The 20507-nt window shown below is 34.5% G+C and overlaps 1 protein-coding gene across 1 annotated transcript; it reads right to left on the minus strand.

The window, feature by feature from the left end:
* Window positions 1-369: 369 nt before the first annotated feature.
* Window positions 370-6401, minus strand: LOC104232781 (transmembrane 9 superfamily member 9-like). Its single transcript, XM_009786053.2, has 7 exons — window positions 6175-6401; window positions 2791-2955; window positions 2593-2702; window positions 2383-2491; window positions 2173-2285; window positions 1887-2037; window positions 370-1719 (listed from the first exon to the last, which is right to left on the minus strand). Exons 1-7 carry the CDS (start codon window positions 6286-6288, stop codon window positions 562-564), a joined length of 1920 nt encoding a protein of 639 aa, XP_009784355.1. The 5' UTR covers window positions 6289-6401; the 3' UTR covers window positions 370-561.
* Window positions 6402-20507: the final 14106 nt, after the last annotated feature.

Here is a 20507-nt window from a genome sequence, read left to right on the forward strand (position 1 = left end):
TTGATACAATTCCAAACCTTTCATTGTAAAAAAATGCATTTCTAATCAAAAACTAAACCAATTTGTATAATTTTAGTTTTACTTTTTCTAAACATTTTGTATATTGTAAATTTAGTCCTTGAAGACTAAGAAATCAAAGTTTGTTTAGTGCATGTTAATTTGACATCCCTATTTATTCCCACTGACTTGTAGTCTAAGGGTGCATCTTGTCCCTATCAAAATAACAAGGGACTAAGGCCGTCTTGTAGAGAAAAGACTAAGGCTAAAAATTGTAATAGAGGACCATCTACTTAACCAAACAGTAAACGAATACTTCAGAAGTTAAAAGATATTACATGACTTCTGGAGGCCTCTATCGAACAAAAAAGATGGCTTTTGAACTGAACTATCACTGGAAAATTTTACTAAAATATTATAATAATCTTATGTTCAAAAATTGGTGGACAAATTAAGATGACTTCTAACGGGATACAAGTACTTGGATATTCAAGTGTAATGATCTTCTACAGCATTCTTGTTAATAACCAGTAAGGGCAGCGGAACTGGAGAATCTGGGCCTCATCAGTCGATCTTCACAGACGAGTAAATAAGTCTTGTGAACCAGAAGCATGCATAGAAACCGATGGTACCGGTCAGAACGAAAAATGCATATGAAGCAATCAACATGTAACCAAAGTACAAGATCCCAGAAACAGGCTTAGTGATGTCAAGCTTAGTGAAGAAGTAGAAGGTAGCATAAAGGAAGAGGTAAAGTGCGGACGAGCCTGATGTCAGGTAGGATCTCCACCACCACAAGTAGTCCTCGCTGCATAACTGGAAATAGCATAGTACGATAGTTATCTCGGCACAGGTGACAATCAAAATGACAAACACGATGAAGAGGAAGCCGAAGAGGTAGTAAAATTGGTTCAGCCAGATTGAGGTAAGAATGAAAAAGAGCTCAATGAAAACAGCTCCAAATGGAAGTATGCCTCCGATTAGGACTGAGAAGATGGGGTTCATGTACCAAGCCTGCTCCGGGATCTGCCTGGGTATTTTATTCGTCTTCACAGGATCCTCAATGGCTGGCTTTCTAAAACCAACATAACTGCCCACAAACACAAGAGGGACTGAAATTCCGAACCATAAGAACACCAACGCAAACATTGTTCCGAATGGCACAGCCCCAGATGATTTTTGACCCCAGATGAGTGCATTTAGAACGAAGAAGATGGCAAAGACAGTAGCTGGAAACAGAAAAGCTGTCCTGAGAGCAATTCTCTTCCATTCTGTACCTTTAAATAACTTATAGAGACGGGAAGCAGAGTAGCCCGCAAAGAGTCCCATGAAAACCCAGAGCAAGAGCATAGCGGTCATTAGCCCACCCCGATTCGAAGGGGAGAGGAACCCAAGGACAGCAAACATCATGGTCACCACCATCATACCGACAAACTGTACACCAGTTCCAACATAGACACAAAGCAAATCTGAGTTACTTGGAGGCCTGAAAACATCTGCGTGGACTAGTTTCCATCCAGTTTCTTCTTGTGCCTCCTCCTGGGTCTCCAGTTCATTGTACTTGGAAATATCGCGATAAAGTGTTCTCAGCATTATCATCGCCACCATGCCTGATAGGAAAAGCACAATCATTAAAGAATTTACTATCGAGAACCAATGGATCTGATCATCAGCCATCAGAAGATAGGCGTCCCATCTCGACGCCCACTTGACATCACTCTCCTGTTACAAACCAAAGAATCATATAAAATTAGTTTTATATAATACAAAACTCCTATAGTAAATCTCAAAAGGTTGAACATAGAAGTCATAACACATAAACTTATAAAAAGGACTAGTAATGATCAAATTGAGTGGCCATATCTAACAAGATTCAAAAAGTAGCTTACCTGGAATTCAACATCATATGTAAATATGATTTCTTGGTTAGTCTCAACCTCTTGAGGAGAATTTGAATTAGATACAGTCCGCTTTGCATGTGGATCACATGTTGTTAAACGAGTATTTTCAGTCCATTTTCCATCATATTCATGCTTAACACTGGAAATATAATCAGCCATGTCAGTTCTTTTGCACCAATAGATTAAACAAAAAGAGCAAACAAAATCATACACAAATTGCTATGCCTCAACCAGTGAGTGCTGATGGAGATATAGGGTATCCTTGAAAACAAACCTGAATGGCATGACTTCAAATCCCACAATTCTGGCTGAATCTGTCTGCAAATCTTTATGGTACTTAACAGTGAATGTCAAGTGGTTATGGATGAAATGCTTCTCATCCTTGCTCTGCAGGCAGTCACACATAACAATTCAGTGGATTACAAAATTTAGCACTTCTACACAGAAACTCAGTTCTCCATAGTGTTATGGAATATATCCTTACCCCAGCATATTGTCCTTTTACACCGATATAAACTCCCTGTTGATAGGCAGGAGGGGCTTCTTGCTCTAACCTCCGAACTGGAACAACTAAAGGCAGATTATCTAGGATCCTAACACATGAATCCAGAAGATTGTTAGGAAGAGTACTTAAGAAGAGTACAATCCAAAAGTTAGGAAGATGACAGTTTTCTCAAGCAAATAATTGACCTACATGTTGACACGATATTCATCTTCAATTTTTTCTTTAAATTCCTTAGCAGTCTTGTCATCAAGTACAAGCCTACAAACAACATGGCACATCTCTGGTTCCCTCATTTTGAACTGCAATAGAAACATACAGCTAAAAGAAGTCAGTTGCCATAATATAATAAAAACAAATAAATCAAGTGGTAAAGTAGATTACACTGACCGTATAAGGGGAGTTCTCAATTCGATCACCACGAAGCACTTCTCCAAGATTTTCTCTGCTATCCACTATATTTTTTGGACGACAGAAAGGAACAGAGTAGAACGAGTAAGGAAGCTGAGTCTTTGTAGAAGTCAGCTTGTTCACTTTCACAGACAGAGGATCTCCCTGCAACAAACATCATCACCATCCAGGAGTCAGAAAAATTTATGTATTTCCTTCTTTTAGGGTTAAGTAGAATCTCTCTACAAATATTTTATAATATATATATATCATAACCCCCCACCACCCTGTCCAAAAACTTGTTAAAGATCTTTCCCACAAAACAAAATCCATGTATACGTTATCCAGCTCACATCACCTGCCGATGAACCAAAAAGGTATGTTTAATATACTTTTGGGCATAATTTGACCTAGATTTTGTGAGATGATCACAACTCTATGTGATCTGCTTATATACTAATACACATTCTTCCAAGGGAATTAAGTTGACATTTTTCACCATACATACCATTCCATAATAAACATGCATGCTAGAAAACATGTCGCATTATCAATCAACAACACACTTCTACAGAAGTTCATGTTCAGAATACAATAGAGAATGGAACTTATTTCGAAGCACATCAATATCAATTTGGACAACTGAAAGGAAGAAAAAAGAGGGAAGCATCTAGTCAGAATCATGAGAGGGTCCCCCAAAATAACCTGACAATACAAATCACGTAGGTCAAAATTTACTAGCTTCCTTCATGACAGAAAGCCTACTAACTGATTGAGCAATATTGACTTGTGTTTCAGGGGACATTTTCAGATTGCATATGTAGTCAGAATGAAAGCCGTAAAGGCAAAGTAAAAGAAATATGATGTTGTACAATAAACCCTTTCTCTTGCTATTTAATCAAGTACTAATTCAGCATCCTATAAACAAATAATATATATATATATAAGACCATGAGTGTGGTCTGGCATTGAATGAAGCTAGAGTGGACCACGGGAGAACAGAGTTTGCAGTAGAGGCAGACAGAGTTATCCAATACTTTTCATGTGGTAAGCAACAGGTATCCTGTGGATTAGGTGAGATGCGAACAAGTAAGCCGCGACACAAATGTGATCAAAAAAAACATACATATATCTCCCCATACCCAAATAGATTCTACTGTATGTTTCCCGGCAAAAAAACAAGTGTCCTACCACGAGCTTCCTTTTTTCTTAACCAAATATACACGTTTTACCAATTCTGCTGCATCATTGCTCTATCTCTCTCTCTCCCTCCCCCTCCCCTCCCCCTCCCCCTCCCCCTCTCTCCTCTCTCTCTCTCTCTCTCTCTCTCTCTCTCTCTTAAGCAGCATTGGCACAACTACGCCTCAATGCCATTTGTACTCGCAGCTTCCTCGCAATAATTTTTAAACATTCATTCTGTCTGTGAATTCAGATGGTTTTGAATTCAAAGACCTCACAAATCAAACTAGATATATACAAACAGAACCAACTGGTTTCCCCAACAGAGCACATGCATACACAGATCAAAGCAACAAAATGATCTCTCTCTATCTCTATCTCGCGCGCTCTCTCTCTCTTAAGCAGCATTGGCACAACTACGCCTCAATGCCATTTGTACTCGCAGCTTCCTCGCAATAATTTTTAAACATTCATTCTGTCTGTGAATTCAGATGGTTTTGAATTCAAAGATCTCATAAATCAAACTAGATATATACAAACAAAACCAACTGGTTTCCCCAACAGAGCCCATGCATACACAGATCAAAGCAACAAAATGATGAAATTAAGCACAAAACCATACATAGCCCAACAGAGATCTGTGAACCGAACACAAATCAAACTGTAAATAAGCAAACAAAGTATCTAATACACACATCACTTAGACAGGATATTCAAACAGAGCTATTAACATCAAAATATTTGACAATTTTCGCTGCGTAAACTTTCACCTACATTTTAAAATGTATCATTGTCACCATTTTGATACAAGCAGAATTGCATCCTATATAGTAACTCATGCATAGCTTCGGAATATCTACATTTCTATTTCTCAAGAAAGTATATTAATCTAGGTGATCAAAAAAGTGATATTAATCTAGGCGATCTAGCTTAAACTTCAGTAAAAATTGCCTCTTGATATTGGACAACAACAACAATAACACAACATTTTCATTGTTTGTGCAATGATATTCAAACAAAAGTAAACTTTCAACAGCACTTTTAAATGAAGTATCATTTTCACCATCATGATATGTGAAGAATCAGTGACTTATTTTGTGTAGCTTCAGAATCTCTGCATTTTTAATTTTTATGAAAATGTGATATCAATCTGCACATTATAGCTTCAAAGTTTAGTCAAAATACCTCTTGATATCCAAAAATAACACAACAAAAATAAAAACACAATTCGAAATTTGTCCACATGCATACGTACACATGAAGAAAGATAGAGAAAGAGAGTGAATATCTACTTCTTCTTTTTTACAAAAAAGTGATTAATCTAGCTGATCTAATTTCAAGCATTAGTCAAATTGCCTCTTAATAACAAAAATAAGGACGAATATCCATTTCCATGCACACACACATGTAATGAAGAAATACTGAGAAAGAGAGTGAAAGATGTGGGAACCTTTTGGAAATTTAGCTTCAGAATATCCACATTTTTATTCCCTTTTAAAAAAATTGATGTTAATCTAGCAGATCTAGCCTCAAGCTCTAGTCAAATTTCCTCTTGATACCCGAAAATAACAACAAGAATAACAATGCATTTTGCATTTTTTTCCCCACACATACGTACACATGAAAAAAAATTGAGAAAGAGAGTGAAAATGTGGACCTTTTGGATTATTTTTGGAGTATATATGTACATTTTTTATATTCCAAATAAATGACATTAACTAGTCGGTCTAGCCTCAAATTTTAGTCAAATTGCCTCTCAATATACAAAAACAACAACTACTACTACAACAATAAAATAAACAAAGTATTTTTCATTTTGACCACAGACATTTACATGAAGAATTGAGAAGAAAAAAAGTGAAAATGTGGACCTTCTGGAAATGTAGCTTCAGAATATCCGAATTTTTATTAGATATATTAGTCTAGCCGATCTATCTTCAAACTTTAATCAAATTGCCTCTTGATATCCGATACAACAACAAAAATAACAAGGCATTTTGTATTTTTGTGCACACACACACATACACATGAAGAAATATAGAGAAAGGGATTGAATATGTACATTCTTATAATCTAGCCGATCTAGCTTCAAACTTTAGTCAAATTTCTTCTTGATATCCGAGATATCAACTTATTTTGCATTTTTGTACACACACACATAAACATGAAGAAAAAATGAGAAAGAGAGAGTGAAAAATGGGGAACCTTTTGGAAATCTTCAGGAGCGACACCGGGGAGATAGAAAGAGAAAGCATTGTGGAAGGTAAGAAGAAGAGAAATGGCGCAAATCAGAAGAGATCTACGAGCTGCTCTTCCCATGGTGATAATGGGAGGGAGAGAAGAGGAGAAGAAGACGAAAGGGAAATGCGTTTAGATTTGGGAATTGGTTTCAGATCCAAAAATATACACCGAGAGACGAGCGTTTTTATAATATTGCGTCTTTTTTCGTGAGAGATTTCATATAAATATAAAGTTTAATTTGTGAAGCTGTTGCGTGTCGGTTGCTGGGTTGCATTCCCGGGTCCCGCCTTATAGAAATTTTGTCTTTTTATTTTTGGTTTTTGCTTTATTTTAGAATTATCAAAATGAGTTTGATGCGTGAAGCCGATTTAACTATAGACCTATAGTTTGGTTTTTTTTTTGCTGCAAAAGATGTATATTATATATAATATTAAGGTGGTTCGTTATAAGGAGTAGGAGTGTTAAAAACGACATTTTAGGGGGACGATCTCTGGATGGGTCGTAACAAAAAAGGAGTTCTGGGGGTTAAACTTAATTTGGCAGTCGTAACCTCTGGATGGGTCGTAACTAATCGCGTGGCTTTAACAGATCTTAAAATTTCAATTGAGTTTACAACGCAAAAAGCAACTTCACTCAGTTCTTCGCTCGGCTAACATAAGAACTACTATTTCTTTGTTTGTCAACAATTCCAATTTCCTTTACGTCTTGTATTTAAGTCGTTGTCAGTTTTATAATCCTCAATTTTTATAGTGTATTCAGTTCTAATGATGAAATTAGTGTATTCAAGTTTAGGTAAGAGGTTTGAATTTGTGGAGGAAGAAGAGGAAGAGAAAATGGAAAGATTAAAGCCTAATACATTACTTTGTATAAAATCAGCAATTATGTATAAAATATGTAAGTAAGAAGGAACCTCTATAAAATCAGTAAATATGTTTATAATTAAAGCATATTTATATAAAAGTTCCTTTTAACAGCTTTATTTGTAAATTGTAATGATTCACAAGTAAAATTTGTAGAGAAAACTACAAATTTGTATGAGTAAACGCATCACATGCACAGGTGGAGTCATTCAAACATGTTAAACTGCTTGAATCAATTGACATAATATGATCCACGTTAAATTTAATCTGATTAAAATGAATTGAGTTTATTTTGGCTAAACAATATATTATGACACAACTCGCTCATTTCGATATTAATTTTCTTATTTGTTATTTTTTAACAATTTATGTATCATCAAACTAAACTAAAAGCCAGTTTTATTTTCTCTAATCATAGAGAAAGTGCATGTATGCAAACCAAACAAATAAAAAATATTTTTTCTATTTTTTGACAAAGTTCTATGATGGGAGATAACACTAAGTGACCAAATTTTTAGTGAGTTCCTTCCGGTTGTACCTAAATTCATTCATTAAATGAATTAATTTCAAATTGAATTTGTCCAAAATTTAGAAGAATTGGACAGTTAACACTATATGGACAAAATTTAACACCCCTCTACTAGTGATGAACAAAATTCCTCCTTTTTTAATTTACCATAATTGACCTGCAATTTAAGACTTATTACTATTTAGTATTTACTATAACCAGTTGTTGCCCTTTTAATTTCTCATTATTTTCACACGACAAACTTATTTTTCTTTCTCTTCTAAAGAGTTCTCTCTCCCAATCTTCATTGATTAACATCACTTCTTTCCTTTTTCATCTTCTTATATATTTAGAAGTTTCGTTTGATTCCTGTTATCATTCAGAAATAGAATAGGGTATTAGATCTTTAGCTATTGAAAATATTTATTTTAGTCCTGATCATATTCAGTTAATAACGATTAATAACTACCATAATGATCTGCCCTTAATTAATCATGTCTTAAATTTTCAAGTGTATCCTAATGGAGAAGTCAAATCACATTTGGATTCACTAAAAGCTAAATGTATTTTAGTGGGTTATCATTGCTACCACATTTTTTGGGAAAATGACATTGTATAGCTACTTTCAAAATAATAGCCGGAAAATATATAACTTTTGTATATATATACATTATGTATGTTATATACAAAAATTATATAATTTTATACACTTTTTAAGTTACCGAATGTAAATAATTTATGGTGCCGGCTAAAAGTGAAAAAAACTCACAGTTCTTGCTAATACTAGAGGATTAATAGCCTGTTTGGCCAAGCTTCTCAAGAGGCTAAAAGCACTGCACTTTTTTTCTTAACTTGAGGTGTTTGGCCAAGCTTTTTTTGTGGGGGAAGGGGGGTGCTTTTGGAAAGAAGCAGAAACAGTTTCTGAGAAGTAGACTAATACTTATAGCATGTTTGGCCAAGCTGGAGAAATCAGCTTATTTTGAGAAGTGCTCTCGAAAAAAGTACTTTTGGAGAGAATTAGTTTGTGTTTGGCTAATCAGTCTGAAAAGCACTTTTGAGAAATAATTTGTGTTTGGCCAAGCTTTTTAGAAAGTGCTTTTAAGTGTCAAATTACGAATAAGGACATGAATATATTTACTTAATAATTAATATTATAAGTAAATAAAAAATATCAAAATTTTGTTATTACATGCAATAATTAAAAATAAATTCATTTTATTTAAGTAAAATATGAAAATAAAATTAAAAAAGTACTTAATTCTTTTAATATAAGTTAAATATATTAAAATTCCTTCAACAAATATAAAAGCATTCACCCCTAAAGACACTATATATTAGAAAGTTTCCTAAAAATAAGAAGAAATATTTATAAATTAATATCCTAAGTATTAGGTTTAAGGGTTATTTTGGTATATACTATATTTTGTTAAGGGTATTTTAGGTAAGAAGAAAAGTCAAAACTGCTTCTGCTTCTGCTTTTGAAAAGAAGCTACTTTTTTCTGCTTCTCTAAAACTGCTTCTGCTTCTTTCCAAAAGCACTTTTTCCCAAATAAGCTTGGCCAAACACCTCAAATTAGGAAAAAAAAGTACTTTTGGGGGAAAAAACACTTTTTTGTCTTGAGAAGCTTGGCCAAACAGGCTATTAAGATATTAATGGATAAGTATTTCTTCTTATTTTTAGGATAGCTTTCTAATATATATTGACTTCAAGGGTGAATGATTTTATATTTGTTGAATGAATTTTAATATATTTAACATTTATTAAAAAAAATTAATTACTTTTTAATTTTAATTTTATATTTTTCTTAAATAGAATGAAAAGATTTAATTATTGCCTATAATAACAAATTTTTGAGATTATTTATTTATAATATTATCTATTAAGTAAATTTATTCATTCGTAATTTGATATTTAAAAGTACTTTCTGAAAAGTTTGGTCAAACATAAATTATTGCTCTAAAGTTAACAGTAATTAGCCAAACACAAACTACTTCTCTTCAAAGTACTTTTTTCAAAAGCACTTTTAAAAAAAACACTTCTCAAAATAAGTTGATTTCTCCAGCTTGGCCAAACAGGCTATAACTGCAGTTCACCGTTGTTAAGATCAATATTGTTTGTTGTTGTTGGAATGGAAGAAATTCAAAAGGGAAAATACTTCAAATTTATTCCTATGTTATCCAAACTTGGTAGTAAATTATTTCGTACTTGTTGCCGTTAGCGATGTTCCAGCGCCAAATAGATAGACTCAACTTGTACAATAATTTTAAGGAAAAAAAAGTTCAAATTTACTATTCAACTTTCGACTATGGTTTAAAATTACCATTAGACTAGAGCTCCGTTAAAGGTCAAGAGCAAAACGAACATTTTCGTCAACCAAAAGTCAATGGAATGTAAAGTTGCTCAATTTCGAACGAGTGACAGAAATGGCCCAATAAGCTGCTGATCTTTAAATATTATCCCTATTTTTAAAAGTATTTAGAAAATGCCCTCTCGTCCCACAAATATTTATTGCTCGTCAGGTTTTTCTCTATCGGATTGATAAAATTTTTTGTTATATTTACTCTACCTATATTAGCAATTGTTCACAAACTCTATCCGATTGACTTTATGGATGTTCAATTGTTCACCAAAGTATACCATATTGGTATAACTTTGTGTTAACTGTGTTGGACCTATTAGTTATATTATTTATAAACTCTACCCAGTTGGCATGATTTTGTGCTTGTTCAATTGTTTACCAAACTCTACCAGTTTGACATCACTTTACCTTATTTACATTTGGCCTATCTGTTAAAGAGTTCATCAAAGTCTACCCAATCGATAAATTTTTATGTGTTTTGTTCAATAAAATATTCTTCGAATTTGCAATTTCTTTCGATCAAACCACCCCAAACTTGCTCTAAATGATCTCAAATTTAAAACAAATTCTCTGAACAAATAAACGATCATCAATCACCATTTGTTCAAATAACACCAAATCACGGAGACTAGCTTAGGGTGTTCACGGGAAATCAAAAAATTGACCAAACCGAAAATTGATTCAAACAGGAAAAAAAAAAAAAAGACATATCCATTTAGTTATGGCTTTACATTTTTAAAATCGATAAAAATTTATTTTGTTTTGATTTTAGGCAACAAAATAACTGAAAAAATAGTCCTCAAACTTCAGTGGCCTAGGGTCGTAGTCCCTCTAAGAAGTTGGCCGCAAAGGGATACCTCCGCATAGCTAGTTAGCAGGTTGAGATCTCATTCGTTAATAATAGAATAGATCAGACAAATCGATCCACCAACTAAGAACGGCCATGCACCACCGACCATAGAACTAAGAAAGAGCTCTCAGTCTGTCAATCCTTACTATGTCTAGACCTAGTAAATTTTCCCGTATTGAGTCAAATCACTCTTGGTGGTGCCTTTCCGTCAATTCCTTTAAGTGTCAGTCTTACGACCATACTCCCCGGAAACCCAAAAACTTTAATCTCATAAGGTGTCGTGGAGTCCTAAAAGTTTGATCCCTACTTGGCAACGTTTATGGTTGAGAGTAGGATGGTATCGGATCGTCTTGAGCCCTCAATCCCCCTCCACCCCCCCCCTCTACCCCAAAAAAAATCTAAAGGCCAAAGGCCATTAGATGGACTTGCAGTTTCCAATATTCAGGTTACAGCTACGTGATGTTTATTAAGTGGGTACAGTTCTGCTTCATTACTGGTTGCTCCAGTATTTATCAATACAGTCTTAGATCACTGACATGTGTGCTCCTTAAAGTTGAATGACCAAACTTTGTTTTTAGTTCATTATTTGTTTTTTGGTTAAATTTCTATTAGTGGTAACATTAGAATGAGAAAGGAGCTAATAGCCCGTTTGGCCAAACTGCAAAAATCAGCTTATTTTGAGAAGTTTTTTTTTATAAAGTGTTTTTCTCAAAAGTACTTTTGGTGAGAAGCAGTTTGTGTTTGGCTAATTAGTTTGAAAAACGCTTCTGAGCAGCAATTAGTGTTTGACCAAGCTTTAAAAAACTGCATCTAAGTGTATTTTTCAACAAAGTGCTTCTCAAAGAAGTGCTTTTGAAGATAAGCTACTTTTTTCTGTTTTCCAAAACTGCTTCTGCTTCTCCTCAAAAGCACTTTTTTTCCTTCCTGAAGCTTGGCCAAACACCTCAATTTTTGGCCAAAAGTGCTTTTGGCCAAAAGTGCTTTTGGCCAAAAAAAAGTACTTTTGGCCAAAAATAAGCTTGGCCAAACAGGATACAAATCTGGTTGTTAAGAACTATGAATAAACCTGTCAGCTATTTCCAGAAAAAAAAAATCAACAACAACAATAACCCATATAATCTCACTAGTGTGTACGCAGACCTTACCCCCTACGCTGGGATAGAGAGATTGTTTCCAATAGACCCTCGACATCCCTTCCTCCAAAAAAAATTCCCCACCTATTTCCAGAAAAAAATCGCCTTTTTAAAATCCAAGTGCTTTCTCCTCCTTTCCCTTTCCACCTTCTTCATTTTCTAAAGCATAACCAAAAATATAAAATAAGAGGGAAGAAATGTCCAATTAAAAATAATATAATTTGATCAAAGTGAGACTTTAAATTTGTGGAGGTTTTGAGACTACCAAATTTGGGTCACGACACATATAGGTTAACCTTTCAAAAGTTTCACTTTGCCATTTTCTTAAAGTCTCTCAAGATTCAAACGGAGAGAAATGAAATGTTATTCCCTCCAATTATGGCAATTTCTGTAATAATAAAGTATTATTTTAAACTTTTGGTTATATTTTCATAACTTTTATGCATATGCCGAGTTTCTTCGTTATACCGAAAGATGGATGGGTTCAATATTCTCAGTTCTTTCGTTACCATTAGTATTAGTACCCGCGCGGATGCGCGAACACTAATCATGTCAAATATTTAAGTTATTTGGATTGTATATAAATAATATTAAAATTTACGCTTTCTCAGTAAATATAGATAATTATTAGATATTAACTACATGCAAAAAATTAACCATTTCTTCTATTTTTCTTTTTTGATACCATTCTTGCCGGTGTCATTGGATCCTAAAAATAGTCAGGAAGCAAAATAATAACTTATATTTATGGCAAAACAATCAAATATTGAGACAATGAATGACTCTTTGGATAAGACTTAACTCTTTTACTACTACTTGTACTCTTATTTGATGTGTTGATATCTCTTAAAAAATATTTCTTTCTTAAAATTTCAGTTTCTAAAACATTATTTTTCAATAATAATTATTTTATAATAATGTAATTGAAAATATTATTCTTAATTCAAAATTCATTTTAATTGGCTATCTAAAAATATAAAAAATTCTTTAGCTAGTGATTTTTTTTACTCCATTTTGATATTTGACATTAACCATGTTAAATATATGAGTTATTTGAATTATATGTAAATAACCTTAACATTTAAACCTTCTAAATAATTTTAGATAATCGTCAGATATTAATTAAGAAACACTACATGAAAAAAACTAACATTTTCTCAATTATCGTAGTGATAATTTTATTTTTGCACTATTCTCATAGGTGTCATTGGAACCTAAAAATAGCCACAAAGTGAAATAATAACTCATATTTAAGGCAAAGCACAAAGGTTGACATGATATAAACGATTATTTGATTACGACATGACTCTTATACTACGATTTGAACTCTTATTTGGTATGATTTTATCTTTCAAAAAATATTTCTATTTTGAGATTTCAATTTCTAAAACTTTATATATATATTATAATAATGATTATTAATTATGCAAGTGAAGATATTATCATTAATTTAAAATTCACTTTAATCGGCTATCTAAAAATTTAAATAATTCTTTGGCTGGATTTTTTTAGTATGACTCCATTTTAAGTTTATCGATATCTCTAACCCCAGAATTTAAATTTTTAATACTCTATATATACAAAAAATTTGTTCTTTGAATCATTAAATGTTAAATTAGTTGATTATTATTATAAACATTGCATATATTGTCTTAAAATTGTCAAGTAGTTTATTTTTCCACATCATACTTGGCTTAACCTCAATGCAAACTACTCAAATTGCCATTCCAATTCAAATTCGAATATCATATCAGTTTTGTTAGTAATAGTGATTTTTTTTTAAAACGACACATAATGTAAATTTTAAAAAATATTCTAAGATATCCTTATCTTTTAATCTATGTATTTGAGTTGAAAACAATATTTGAAATCGATGAGATTAACTTTCAAATTTTTTATACTCAACAAAGATGAAACACAAGAAGAAATTTATTGTCATCTTCTATTTCTCGTTTTTAGATCTTTCTAACATTTTTTTCAATATTTATCTTCTTTTATCTTATTTTTTATGTCATTATTTCTTTTGTTAGAAAAAATTAATTTATTTCACTATAAAAGGATGAGTTTTAATAAAAATTATCTACATATGAACTTTAATTATATTTTTAGTTTTTGGTTGAAATTATTTCATATTTTTCTTTTTGCTTTATCTAATCAGCCTAAATAGGTGCTCACCCGACTACTTAAATTAAAAAATTGAATGATGTGTAATTTATATATAATCCATATATAATATGCTATAACCGTGTGTTATCGATATATCATCTATTTATATTAGCTATAAAAAGCAAATAATAAATATGGCCGGATATATGTAAATATTCCATAAGATTTCAGTTTTTGAGTTTAATCTATGATATAACTTCTATTATAATAATTTTAAAACTCTATATCTTATCTTTTTATTATCTTTGAATTAAAAAAATTAAAGAGTTTTTTTGAAATAATTTGTTTACATTTAAAAAAAAAATTACGTGATACCAATTTTTTCTTTATATATATTCTTTGCTACACTTAAAAGTCGTTATAGAAACTATCAATTAGAAACCAATTTCTCTCTTGTTGAGTTTGAAAAAAAATCTTTCACATAATCTAATGATTCAAAACTAATATTCTTAAAGTCCCTACTATGCACACCCTCATTATTGGGAACGTCTTCAACCTTGACGTACATTTCCAACAAATTTATTACAATAAATTCCCTGTATTTATCGAGAATCCGCAAAAAATCTCTAAGAGTTTCATCATCTTCGATGTTAAACTCAGAATAATAAGCAAACCCCTGCGGAGTCACAAAATACGAAAATCTACCAGTTACTTTAAGGTCCACCGAACGTTTCCTCACACTCATTTTCTTACGTAACAACGATACCAATTTATCGTATTCCATTGTAAACGGCAATTTAACATGACACTGTGGAGTTGAACTATACCTCACAGAGTTATTCTCCATTACAACCTCACCTCCCCCCCCCCAATATAATGAAACCCTTATTTTTGGCTCTTTAGACAATATAAAAAATGCTTGATAAAAAGAAGAAAAGTATGAACGGAAGTTTAAAAGAAAGTTTTGAATGGATTTTCATAAGATCCTAACGCCTTTAAATAAGGCAAGTCCTAGCTCGGGGTACAGAATTTTTTTTATGTAAAATGCAATATAATATCGCGCTTTATATATTTGAATTATTGTTATGTCAGTTAACCGCAGAACACTTATTGGTGGGCCCAAAAAAGAAGTAAAACGCAGTATAATACAGCGCTATATGTAAAACGCAGTATTATATTGCTCTTTACTTTAACGACTAAAATTTTGTTAAAGTAAAACGCAATATAATACCGTATTTTAGATAGTAACTTTTTTTTTAAACTGTAGAAATGTGTTTTGAGTCCAAAAACTTGTCATTTAGGTTTGAACTCATTCTTTCCGTTATGGTTTATTCTTTAGTCACATTCTACAGATGTCTTTTGCATATTTTTGGTATTCCTTTAGAAACAACACACCACTAGAATTCTTAAGCCAAAAAGTGCACATTTTGGGAAAAAACTTCTAGCGAACATCCGAGGAAAGCCGTCTTGCATTTTGAAAAGCGGTCCATGCCTGTGATGGATATTAATAGTCAATCTTGGGAAAGTGGTTGCACATGAAATGATTGGACATTCATGTCATAAATTAGGTAATTCGTCACGATTGACATGACAGTCACGGGGAGGAGCATTTTGATCTTTAGCATGGTAGTTTGGGGTAGAGAAACTTCCATACTACTCAAGTTACACGTGTTTTCATCCTCTTTGGTATACAATGAAATATATATTGTACTTTGAAAAGTGTAAGCTAGTACAAAAGAAATATGATGTGAATACATTTTGCTTGCTAGTGAGCCACAAACAAAGGATACAAAGACATTAGAGGCCTAGGAGAGCACTCCTTTTTTTCTCTCCCTATATTCAGCAGGGGACTTAGTTGATTCTTGTGAAAGTATTTTTTTTTCTTTTGTGATTTCGATGGCGCTATAAGCTTTATCAAGTATACATCATTGTCATGTCGATTAATAGTTGAGAAATACTAACAAACCCTTATATTTTAGACCTGTTTTTCACTGTTGAATGACTTGGTTCAACGTATAGACCAACTGAATTTTACTCTCATTTAGCTATGCAAAAATAAAACAAATTGCGTCAAGTCTCAAGCATAAATTGGAAGATTAACAAGATGAAGTAAATAATTCATTTACGCGTTCTTTGTTCTAGCTCTCATAGGAATGTGAGTGGTAGACGTTTGGTGATAAAAATATTCTACCTTGTCAAAAGAAATTTGTTTACCCTTAAAATTGGATAACAATTAAACTTATAAGTGGTTTTAAAGATATGTGATTTCACTTGGCACAAATTGATAAATATCATAATTAAAGCTAGAAATCAACAGTAAAATAAAGCAAACCAATGTGATGAGCAACTGTGGCCCTCGAGCTAAATCGCCCTCGAACCAGATGAATATACTATTGAAAGAGGGTAAACTGAACAATAGAGCTTGAGAAAGCTTAAGAGAGAGAAATGTAGTATATTGCTTGATTATGCGTGAATGTATGATGATTACAAAATGATTATTAGGACCCTCTTTATATAGTAGAGGAATCCCATTTATGGTATAATTCTAATTACAGAAGAAAATCCCATGTTGGGCTAAAGAAGATGCATTTCTTTCCTCATCTACCCCGAAGCAGGGTAAAGAGAAGAAAAGAAAGGAGGCTTCGAGTTCTCCGGACCCCAAAAAGAAAAAGCTAGCTAGGAGGCCCTGTAAGCCTAAGGGGGATGTTATCCACGTAACTCTGGAGTCCGTCCATCAGCTATTAGATGAGACCAAAGATGAAGACGAAGAAGAAAACTCTGGATTGGTGACTCGTGTGCGAGCTGGCACCGAGATTCAAAGAACTATTAGATCGGCGGAAGCCAAAACTGCTTTGCCCCGACTTGATGAGCCCGAGCCGGAAAGAATCGAAGATGCCTCATCTCGAAGTGGGAAGGCTATCGAAGATGTTGTTGATGTTGGCGCAGAAACCTCCCGAGGCTCCCCCGAACGAAGACAATACCTCGAAAGACCCACTTGCGGCAATAGAGATTGGGGGTTCCCCTTCATTCCCTCCAGTTCCCGACTCGATGATACATTACACTCAAGTTGTAGAGACTTTTCACGAGGAGGGAACCCATGGAGAGGAAGATTTCTTCCGAGGTTATTTCACTGAGGTAGAAGATATCACCGGTCACTTTTGGACGCACCGAAGAAGAGCTCGAGTGAGGCTTCTTCGATCTTTAAACTGACCAACTAATTCCCGGCTCCTAATGTTGATCCCGAGCGTAAGCGGCCACTTATCATCTCGATCTCGAAGGACGTTCAAATGTTCTCTACCCCCGTAGGGGTGGCTAGATATCTCTGATGCTTAGTCACTGAAGAGGACCAAGCCAAGATGCATGTAGTGGAAGTTGGTTGTTTGTTCAACGAGGCCTAGCATGCTCTGAATCAGGTAAGTTCAAGGGCCATTACATTATCTCTTTATGACTTTGAATTGTAGATATCTTTAACATTTTCTTCCTTTCTCGTAGGCTTAGGTGTTGCATCATGAAGCCTTTCTTTGAATCCGAGACGAACGCAAGGCCGAGGTCCAGGGCCTCACTGAGAAATGCGATACTTACAAACTTCTTAGTGAGAAGATTCAGGTAGACTTGGTGGCGGCTCAAGATGAGCATGTCGAGATAGCTGAGTAGGTATTCTGAGTTCTTCATGATAGTAAGGACGAATCAGAAATAACAACTAATGATCCAATTATGCAGGTTCGACAGAGGCTCGAACAAATCAAGGATCTTCAAAGGCAAATAGATGAAGTACGAGCCGAGACTGAAAATTTCAAGGGTTGTATAGATATCTTATCCTAGTAAATGGAGGTCGTCCAAGTAGAGTTGGAGTCAACCAAATCCTAGATTCGGGTCGCAAGGGAGAATGCCTTGGTTCAGACAAAGAAGGTCGAGGAGCTCGAGTCCAATTTAGCCAGTTTGGCCAAAGAGCTCGAGGTTACCAAATCTAAAACGGTCGCGGCCAAAACTAAGGCCCAGGCTACTGCGACCCAATACAAGGTCAATACGAAAGCCTCCCTCGAGCAGGACAAGGTCATGGTGGATCATTCGAAGTGGTAGGATCGAAGGGAGGCTCTCTAAGGGGTCCTTGCTCAAAGTTTTAATATATCTGTTGAACTCGAGATCGCCAAGGCTGAGGAAGCAAAGGCTCGAAAGCTAGCATTTCCCGACGAGGATTTCGAGAATGTGAGCAGATCTAGTGAAGAAGATTATGAGGGCGAAGAAACTTCCTCTGATAAGGACCGTGCTGCTTAGGCCTAGTAATTTTTGCTTTTACTTTGAGGCCAATTAACCTTTGTAAAGAAATTTTTTGATCGGGCCATGTGGCTCTTGTAAAAAACTTTTGACATATATAAAGATCTTTTCCTCTTTCTGTATTGTTCTATGAAATTTCATTTCACTTCTGTCTTATGAAATTTATGCCTTATGAAATTGTTATTCATAGGTTCGAGGTTTGGGCAATTCGACCGAAACCAAACTAGCATAGTTTTTTCGATTGAGTGAGTGCTTGCTCGGACTATAAATAAGGTAACCCTTAGGTTTTATTTGAACAAAGACGATCTTTTGATCTCAAAGCAAAACATAGCCCTTATGCTTTTGTATTAGGCGACATGGCCTTCATATAAAGAATGTTTATGGCTTTTCCCCCCTTTTTTGGCTTGAAAGGTTATCATTTGTATTTGCAAAATCTGCAATGCCTTGGCATGAAATAAGGGATTGTTCGAGAGTTCGAACAATTTTGTACTAATTAGAGTTTTTAAGGCCTGATATAATCGAAGCCCTTTATAATTTTGCCGAGGGTATCCCTTTTAAACAATTTATGAAAACATTTGAAGGCCTATTTTATTACAAGATTCAGGCGTCTTCGAACCGTGTTAATTTGGTCGTAGCCTTTTTATTTGGGACTTGCCTCTTAGGCTTGTTTTTCCATTTCAGTTCGAGCTTGCCCGAAGTGTCAGTCCCCGAGTGGGGTGACCGTGGCCTATAAAAATCGAGGGTCGCCTTTAAAGTCTTATGATCTCGATGTTTTAATAATTCGATCTCATTTGTTTTTCGGACGGCAGTCCCCGAGCGTGGGGTTAGTTGTTTGAACTTCCGTTATGATCGTCCCTTAAGCCTGTTTACATAATAGATCAAGAGTATGAAATTGTAAAGTAGAAAATTTTTCTAAGGCATGAGATGTCGGCAAGGAAAAATACTTCTTTCAGTAGATGATTATACATGCGTACATGTTTGATGTTAGGGCTCGAGTAACCTATATGGGCATGGTTCATTCGACCATTTGGACCTTAAAAAATTTACCTATTGAGACCCTGCTGTTACGAAGTAATTACCTAGAAACAAAGTTGACATTCGAGGGTAATGCCCCCCAGTATTCGAGGTTGATTGTAAAGAAGCTTCGGATACTGTTGAATTGTTCTAAGTTAGCACGATCAATGGTTGCCTCGTTGAAAACCTCGCTAGAAAAACCCATTTGGGACAAAAACCGATCTAAGGGAAAAAGAGTGAAGCGCGTGCTTTCAAACCTAAAGAATTTTTGTTGAAGAATCCATCACGGTCCTTGATCGAATACCTGCAATTGGTTAGTTTAAAATATAAATGAAAATGGAGAAAGTCGTACCTTAGTAGTAGTATCGCTTTAGGAGTGATACGTTCCAATTGTTTGGTAATTGCTCGCCGTTCATCGTGCTGAGCTTGTAGGATCCTTTTCCGATGATGTCGAGGACCTGATATGGTCCCTCCCAATTTGGACCCAGTTTTCCTTCATTCGGGTTTCGAGTGTTGAAGGTGAATTTCCTTAGTACTAAGTCCCTAGTTTTAAAGTGTCGAAGATTGGCTCTTCGGTTGTAATACCTTTTGATATGCTATTTTTGTGCGGTCAATCGAATGAGGGCGGCCTCGCGTCTTTCATCCAACAATTTTAGGCTCGTATTCATGGCCTCGTTATTCAATTCTTCTATCGCATATCGAAACCTGAGACTAGGTTCCTTGACCTCAACCAGGATAAGAGCTTCGGCACCATAGACCAAAGAGAATTGTGCTGCCCCCGTACTGAATTTCAACGTCGTTTCATATGCCCAAAGAAACTCGGGCAATATCTCTCTCCATTTTCCATTAGTGTCAGTCAATATTTTATTAAGATTTTGAATGATAGTTTTATTGGTTGATTTGACTTGTCTGTTCCCGCTGAGGTGGTATGGCGTTGATAGAATCCTTTTAACCTTGTGATCCTAGAGAAATTTAGTCACTTTGTTGCCGATGAATTACTTTCCGTTGTCGCACACAATCTCGGCAGGCATCCCGAATCGACATAAATGTGGTCCTAAATGAAGTCTATGACTTCTTTTTCTCTGACTTTCTTGAAAGCCTATGCTTCAACCCACTTAGAAAAATAATCAATCATAAATAAAATAAACTAAGCTTTACCTTGGCCGATAGTAGAGGGCCAACGATGTCCAT

Source organism: Nicotiana sylvestris, chromosome 12 (genome assembly GCF_000393655.2).
Source record: "Nicotiana sylvestris chromosome 12, ASM39365v2, whole genome shotgun sequence".
NCBI classification, from domain to species: domain Eukaryota; kingdom Viridiplantae; phylum Streptophyta; class Magnoliopsida; order Solanales; family Solanaceae; genus Nicotiana; species Nicotiana sylvestris.